Source organism: Quercus robur, chromosome 2 (genome assembly GCF_932294415.1).
Source record: "Quercus robur chromosome 2, dhQueRobu3.1, whole genome shotgun sequence".
Lineage (NCBI taxonomy): Eukaryota > Viridiplantae > Streptophyta > Magnoliopsida > Fagales > Fagaceae > Quercus > Quercus robur.
This window is the reverse complement of record NC_065535.1, coordinates 96,010,501-96,019,272: the sequence shown is the minus strand read 5'-3', so window position 1 is coordinate 96,019,272 and position 8,772 is coordinate 96,010,501. Positions and strand designations below refer to the sequence as shown.

At 35.2% G+C, this 8,772-nt stretch overlaps 1 protein-coding gene across 1 annotated transcript; it reads right to left on the bottom strand.

Annotated features, from left to right (window-relative positions):
- Positions 1-3,186: 3,186 nt before the first annotated feature.
- On the bottom strand, positions 3,187-7,161 carry LOC126716044 (uncharacterized). Its single transcript, XM_050416950.1, has 2 exons — positions 6,949-7,161; positions 3,187-4,843 (listed from the first exon to the last, which is right to left on the bottom strand). Exon 2 carries the CDS (start codon positions 4,533-4,535, stop codon positions 3,357-3,359), a length of 1,179 nt encoding a protein of 392 aa, XP_050272907.1. The 5' UTR covers positions 4,536-4,843; positions 6,949-7,161; the 3' UTR covers positions 3,187-3,356.
- Between the last annotated feature and the right edge of the window lie 1,611 nt (positions 7,162-8,772).

The following is an 8,772-nucleotide window of genomic DNA, read 5'->3' as shown; positions in this document are numbered from 1 at the left end:
ACAATTTCCTCACCTTATGGGCAAGGGGTTTTAATTTTTTTTGGGGGGGGGGGGGTATTGTTAGGCATAGTTTATATGTTGTATAATATGATGGGTTGTATAGAAGTAGTCTTTGATGCCGAGACTGTGATGCAGAGGCTATGATGCAGAGGTTGTGATGCAATGCTGTGATGCAGAGGCAATGATGCAGTGCTGTGATGCAAAGGCTATGATGCAGCAGTAGTCTTTGACTAGTTTGGATAGTGTAAAGGTTGTGATAATGTGTTAGTAGTATACGTTCCTAAGTGTCCATATAAGAGTGGTACGTTAGAGTTGGTTAGGACTATGCAAGTCAGTTAGAGTTAGTTAGAGACTGATGGGTCATTAGCAGTTGTTTTGGTGTTGTATACGAGACCAATGAGTTGTATAGTGGGTAATCAAGCAAGTGTATTTTTAAATGCAACCCCCTGAATCAAGACTTCATTCCACCTTTCGCGTTTCATGTTTAAAGCAAAGGTTGGGTCAACATGTGGTGCCCCTTCCTTCCTTACCCCCATGGATTCTAAGGGCATTATTAGACCAGAACCTGTTGCTATTTTGCAAGAGAGGTCTCGTCAGTTCAGGCATAGGACTATTACTCAATTCTTAATTCAGTGGCTAAGGGAAGGTACTGAGAATGCTTCTTGGTAGAATTTGTACCAGCTGCAGCAACAATTTCCTCACCTTGTGGGCCAGGTGTTTTAATTTTGGGGGGGGGGGGGTATTGTTAAGCATAGTTTGTATGTTGTATAATATGATGAGTTGTATGGCCATAGTCTGTGATGCAGATGCTGTGATGCAGTGCTGTGATGCTGAGGCTGTGATGCAGTGCTATGATGCAAAGGCTATGATGCAAAGGCTTTGATGCAACAGTAGCCTATGACTAGTTTGGATAGTGTAATGGTTGTGATAGTGTGTTAGTAGTATACGTGCCTAAGTGTCCATATGAGAGTGGTACATTAGAGTTGGTTAGGACTGTGCAAGTCAGTTAGAGTTAGTTAGAGACTGATGGATTATTGACAGTTGTTTTGGTGTTGTATAAGAGACCAATGAGTTGTATAGTGGGTCATCAAGCAACTGTATTTTTCAATGCAACCCCCTGAAGCTAGACTCCTTTCCACCTTCCATGTTTCAGGTTTAAAGTAAACGTTGGGTCAATATGTGATGCCTCTTCCTTCCTTACCCCCGTGGATTCTGAGGGCATTATCAGACCAGAACCTATTGCTGTTTTGCAAGAGAGTTCCCATCAGTTGGGGCATAGGATTGTTACTCAAGTCTCAATTCAGTGGCAAGGGTAAGGTACTAAGAATGCTAATTGGAAGAATTTGTACCAACTGCAGCAACAATTTCCTCACCTTGTGGGTAAGGTGTTTTAATTGGGGGGGAGGGGAGGGGAGGGGGGGGGGGGTAGGCATAATTTGTATGTTGTATAATATGATGGGTTGTATGGCAATAGTTTGTGATACAGAGGCTATGATGCAGAGGCTATGATGCAGTAGTAGTTTATGACTAGTCTGGATAGTGTAAAGGCTGTGATAGTGTCCATATGAGAGTGGTACATTAGAGTTGGTTAGGACTGTGCAAGTCAGTTAGAGTTAGTTAGAGACTGATGGGTCATTGACTATTGTTTTGGTGTTGTATAAGAAACCAATGAGTTGTATAGTGGCTAATCAAGCATGTGTATTTTTCAATGCAACCTCCTGAATCAAGACTCCATTTCACCTTCCATGTTTCATGTTTAAAGCAGAGGTTGGATCAACATGTGGTGCCTCTTCCCATTGCTGTGATGCAAAGGTATGATGTAATGCTATGATGCAGAGACTATGATGTAGCAGTAATCTATGATTAGTCTGGATAGTGTAAGGGCTGTGATAGTGTATTAATAGTACACGTACCTAAGTGACCATATGAGAGTGGTACATAAGTGTTGGTTAGGACTATGCAAGTCAGTCAGAGTTAGTTCGGGACTGATGGATCATTGACAGTTGTTTTGGTGTTGTATAAGAGACCAATGGGTTGTATAGTGAGTAATCAAGCAAGTATATTTTTCAATGCAAGCTTTCCCTTTTCTTTTCTCTGTCCTTTCCTTTCTATCAATTCTGGAGGCCTAGCTGACCTCGAATCCAGCTACACAATAAATCCATAAATTCAATCCTAACAACGTTATTGTGGTTTGCTTTATTGAATTTGAATTTACGGTGATTGCCGACCCTGGTCATGGTAGGCCCATTATTGTGGTCACATATGACACAAGTATGAGGAGAGCAGGTTCGTTTGAAGAAAGACCAGTATAAGCATGGGACTTGTTTGGTGTAAATAAACCTGAAATGCAAGAAAGAGGTAATGGAATGGATGTCACCTAGAAAAAAAAATCTTTGAACAAAAAGAGAATCATTTTTACACCCTCTAAAAATTTTCAAAAAATTTAGGGTCTGTTTGGATAGAACTTCTGTAGCAAAATAATTTTTAAATGTGTAAATAGTACCGTGAGACCCATTTTTAATGAAAAAATTAATAAAAAATAAAATTTATAAGTTCATGAACAGTTCATAAATATACTATTCACATAAGACCGGTCAAAAGTTGCGACTACTGTTGCATGAACAGTAGCCGCTTGTGGGAAAATCGCGTGAAAAAAAAAAAAAAAAAAAAACGCACAGCAGCAAAAACGCAAATGCTATCCAAACATTACCTTAGTCATTTATAAGAAAAAGTACGGAAAATAAATCAGTTTTCCTAAAAGTAGTCACTGACAAGAAAACGTTTTGTACAAGCTTTAATTAATTTGTACAGTGGAAAGGAGGAATTCTTCCAGTGAGAGAAAGACCAATTCCCACTATTCACCATTCCCCAATCCCCATCCTAGAGATCTATTATGACCGAAGCTGTGCCCAGCCAGCTTACTAGATCCCCAGAAATTTATTTATTGAACACCAAGAAAAGATTCAGTAAGGCTGGAAATACCAACTTTTTGTCCCATGAACATATCTTTACCAACAGCAAAAAGATGATCCATCATTATCAAGAAACATCAACATAAAATAATACTCAAGAAAGTGCAGATGACACAAATTGTACCAACCAAATTCCTATCTGACATGAATATATGCCTTCTTTGAAAGTATAAGCGCAATAACGGAAAATTAAGGGAAAAAATGGTTATAGAAATGGTACAAAAAGAGAAACACAGATCATAAATTTCTTCAAACAAAACCATCATATCTAAAATTAGAAAACAAACCAAGAATTAAAATCCTTATTGCAGCTAAACCCTTTACAATCAGTTTTTCTTTACCACAAAATTGATATTCACCAAGTACTCAGTTTCTCACTTGCTTTTAGGGTCCAAGAACTTGTGTAGGAGGGCGCATAGGCCAGCCAAGAAGTGGAGGAGATCCTGGTGGGGTTGCATCTCGACTAGGAGAGAAGAGACTCAATTCCACAAATGTCCCCATTGAAGTCCCATCCCTCTCAAAAGTACGAAAAGAAATCGATCCACGCTTTGTTGAGGCATCAGAATTTCTACTGGGACTAATCCGACCACTTTCTTCTTCAAGATGGCTTTGGTTAGCGATAAGAGAAATGGTATCATTGTGATCATCGTCAACCCTTCTCCTAGCCTCTATGTCCTGTATATTTCCCAGGGCCAAAGAATCTGCAACTGGGTAGTACACAAGCATGCATATACACACCCCCGCACAACCAAAAAGGGCAAGAAAAGCCAACAAAACAAGAACTTGAAACAGAATTGGATCTGGTTTAACCAAAACAGATAGACCAAGTAATAGAACCCTTAATGGTAGGAAACTGGAAACAGAGAATATCAACATGTAAACTCTCTTCTGCAAACCCTTATTGATGACCAATTTCAAAATCCGACTTCCAAGCCAAAACAAGTAGGCGGTTAGGATCATGGCAAAAATCCCTAGAAATATAGTACTCAGTAAGGGGTAAGTGCAAATGGTAATATTATCAACTCTTTCCGTCGCAGCAGTAAAATAAGAAGGCAGTTTCCTTTGGGAACTCTTCTCCCTGTTTAACTGAGGTCCAATTAAAATAACAAAGAGCTGAAGAAGGAACATTGGGAGGCAGTAAAGAATAATGTAACCGGCTGTTTTCCCATTCCAACTTCGGCTTAGAATTCCCAATTCCATCTTCTGCAACGGCGCACGAAGGAGAAACACAAGGGTGAGGAAAAGGCAAGGTTCTGCAAACCCTAAATTTGAGACAATATAGCATTTGCAAACAGTTTCCTGCCATTTCAAGTTAATGGCACGCCTCAACAGACTTAACCGAATTACCTCACCAAAACCCCACCAGATTGCAAACAAGATGAATGTAATTCGGATGATCCAAGGACCACTAAAATAACTGAGTTGATTAAAACCTTGACTACGAATACGAGACCGGAAGTAAAATGAGTAAATGATGCACAGTAAACCAAGTAAAATTAACAGAGCCACTAGACAAACTGTCACCACACCGAATGCATCGGCAGAAAATCTCGTCAGGGGCATTACCCGAAGCACAGATTCCACGCATGCTCTCAGCCAGCATGGATACAAAAAATCCTCTTGTAGCGTATGTGTTTCCTTCCTAGAATTAAAGAGAATAATAGAAACAGCTTCCAAAGTAATACCAGAAGATGCTCATTGACCTCAGATTAACTGTAAATACTAAATGACTCAGTATGATAGTTTGGCAACATCTCAACCACATTCAGGAAGTATCTTGCCCGTGTTCATTTGTAAGAAACAAAACCATAAATGTCAATACTTCAACAGTCTTGTTTGGGCTCTACAGTTGATTATCCAACCAAAATTGCCTACAATGTAGGAACAGAAAACCATGAGTGATAAAGGAACAAGAAAGGAGAGATAAAAATTTACAGGGTCACCATAGAGAAAAGTTTTACTCTGATCAAGACAAGTAAACATCAACCAATTACTAGAATTATTATATTCAAAGAACAAGGAAACAAGTAATTTCAAGCCGTGTAAAAAAACATAAGAAAATCTTCAATCAGAGACCTAATTTTCCTCCACCCATTCAGTCAATTTGTTTTATTAATATTCCACAACTTAAAGCAATTCATAGCAAGCAAACAAAAAGAAGAAGAAAATAATATAAAAATAAACCAGTCTGCTCTACAACTGTAGCTTAAAATTTTCATGTAGTCAAAGTGAAAGACGGAAGAAAATAGATTTCACCAGAATAAAGAAATGCAGATTCCTTCAAATTTCAAAAGAACCAATGTCACTTCAGCAAGCATCTCACCTTAAACTAACTTGATTCATGTGAAAATCAATAGAAAGTACTACTTTACCAGATAGCATCCAAATAGTCTGAGCACACACAATCTTATGAATATTATACAGAAAATCACAAAGTCAAATGTAAAATACAGAAACACTTGAATAAACCTTCAAAACTATCATTCAACTGCCTTTAGTTTTTACTCTTTCAACTCTACATTATTGTTTTTTAAATGGCGCATATCATCAACCACATTTTTCCTTTTAACCTTTGTCTACTAAACAAGATAATAGAAATTGTGCTCCCTCCCTCCTAGTGATACTAATAAAGGAGAGTAACGCACTTTGTCCAACACTAAGTTAGTAACTTTTTTTCCAGAGCCCCACAAAACTTCATACAACTCGGTACACTACAAACATGAGGTTGCAATTCAACTGGTCTGAATAAGTTTCTTGCAGGCCAAAAGAACAATAGGTTTGGATCATGTAGTCAGCCTAACTACCTAAGCGCAAGTTCGTAAGGTTTCTAACACAATTTTTCTTTTTCTTTTTTAAAAATAAAAGATCCCACACATCAATTGGTGAGCATTACCAATAATGTGGCTCAAATAAATAACTTTAATTGTTGTCAACAAAATTTATATGCGTTCCCAGCTTTCCCAATCTTATTCCTCCCATGATTCAATAAAGTCAACATTTTTCATCCCTTTCTAGATTGTATTACTTGTTACCTTATCACTCCCAAATTTATCATCACAATCATGCAATAACTTTTTTCCTACTATGGGTGAGCAACAATTATAGTAATCATTTTTTATAAAAAAAAAACCAATTCAAATCCAATACTCAAAAGTACTCTTATTAACCATCCCCACCAAAATACACAAACTTTTATAATCCAATCAAAAGTAAGGACTGTATAAACAAATTTTTAGTGTCATTTAACTAGTTTTCAAACATTAAGATAACAATACCCTTTTCTTTTTTAAATTTAAGATAACAATACCCTTTTCAACAAGAATCAATATGTAAACCACTAAACATGTGCACTTAGTGGGCTTAGTACAATCCACAAAAATTGCAAGCTTTTTAAAAGAACTTTCAACCCACAAACTACATCTACCAAAGAAACTCAAAACTACACATACTTCTAAGATTTAGTATCACCCTCACTTCCATGCATTAATTACACAACTTACCACTCCTTTGAAACCCAACACTAATTTTAGTCACAATTACTACTACTCTTGTTCAAACACTATCAACCTAAACCACAATATTTATTTTTTTTTTTTTTACTTCTTAAACTCATCATTATCATCAAGTTAATACTTTCTTCAACACAACCTAACAAAAACAAATTTAAAAAAAAAAAAAAAAAAAAACCCATTTTTTTCTGATTTCACAACTACCAAAAAAAAATTTAAAAATTAAAAAATAAAAAACTCAAATAACTTTCAATTGCTCCACCAAAAAAGAACAAAAAAGAACCAAAACCTTCAAATCTAAGCCTTTCATGCACTGAACAAAAATACCAAAAAAAAAAACTTTCAATTACATGCTACAATACCAGCGTTTTGACAGAGATATATAAACCAAAATATATATATATATATAATGGAATTACATCGAGTGAGATATGTGAATATGAAGTGAAAGGAGCGAAAGACAGTACCGAAAGGAGCAAAAGTAGGATCAATGGAGAGCTGAGGAAGCGTGGAATCTTGATCTGGTGAAGTGGAGCGCTGAATCGGAGAGTCGCAGAAGGAGATCAGCGAAACCCTAATTTGCTCTGTGAGAGAGAGAGAGAGAGAGACAGACAGAGCGAGAGACACACAGACAGAGAGAGAGAGAGAGGGATGAACGTAGTTAGGGGGAATAGAGAGAGAGAGAGAAGAGAGAGAGAGGTGAGTGGGACTTTGTTGGTGACAGGCTGTCTCCAGCTGTGAACTTGCCCGAGCCTGTTGCTTCGGAACTGAAGCCTCAAGGTGTTCGTTTGCCTCGGATCCTACGTGGCTCTTCTCCTGGCGGCGTTTACCGCTATTTCTTTTAAAAAATCAAAAACAAAAACAAAAAAAAACATAATCATAATATTAAAAGTAACTACTTTTCATTACTACAAATAATACTCTAATAAACCATTTTCATTTTTTATAAAAATTTATAAATAAATAAAAAACACACACACACTTTCATTTTATTTTTTACAATTTCAATTTCTCTAACTTTAAAAAATAAAAATTAAACAACTATTTGATTTGATGAGATTGTATTTAATTTGGCGAAATTATGTTGTGTACTACAGCTACTACATTTTTCTCTTGAATAACTAGTGTGTATCTGGATCTTGATTATAAGACAGTTTTATTACTTATTTTTATACTATTTGTGGTTTCGTCTGAGTCATTTACTTATTTTATCTAGATTTTTACCTTTTTATTTATAGTACTTTTAGTAAAAAAAATTCAGTAAAAAAGCTAGATAAGCTATTCTAAAACATAGATGCAAGATGCGCTGTATGTAGAATGTGCAAAAACATTTCCCCTAATCCTGACATATGTAATTTGAGTTGTTGACAATGTGATGAAATCTAAATTGTTCATTTATTCAAGAATGGTCGAGATTTAAAGAACTTTATTATTAAGTTGTCTTATGAATTGTAGCAAACCTTAATTTATGTTTACTCAATTAGGTTGAATTAGAATTCTTTATAAACTATTCATTTTTTTAGGCTGATAAATACAATAAGATTTGAATTTAGGGCTTCCATTCCATGAGATTTTTTTTTTTCTTTTTCACCCTCAAGCCAATATATTGATATTTTGATTAAGCAAGATTCAAACTTAAATCCCTTATTTGACTATTAGAAATTTAATTAATTGAGCTAATTAGAACTCACTATAAAGCATTCATGGTTAAACAAGTGGTTTAGATTTTATCTTATCAATAATAATTTTAAGTAAACATTATTATTAATTAAATGTAAAACAATTTTAACTAATATTCATATTTATTTAAATGTTCATAATATAAAAAAAATGAATTAAATAAATGAGACTTTAGAAACTTTAAAATGGAGTAGAAAGTTTTTTATGGTTCATGGTTAAATAAGTAGTTCAAATTGCCTTTTCATAAAATAAAAAAATAAAAAAATGGTTCAAATTGTGTCACTTTATTTAAGTAGTCTAAATATAATATATACAAAACATTATTAATTAGTATTTATTAAAACATTGATAATGTGGTTAAATCTACATTACTCAATTAGATACGAATGGTTGGGACAAGTGGGATTTAAGAGCTTTTATAATGAAGCTGCTCGATCTAACAAGTTTTGGAAGATCTTTCATTCAAAAAAATAAAAGGTATATAGAAGATCTTAATTTGGTGTGTTCTAGTTATTGGTACAAGTGCAACTTTCATCAACTATCTCAGTCAAAAAATAGGACCCAAAAAGAATGACACATTCGCAAAGTTGTCTGTTCTAAGTTCTAACTAC

Coding starts and splice junctions, on each gene's coding strand:
- LOC126716044 (XM_050416950.1), bottom strand. CDS start 4,535: ATGCCCCTGACGAGATTTTCTGCCGATGCATTCGGTGTGGTGACAGTT.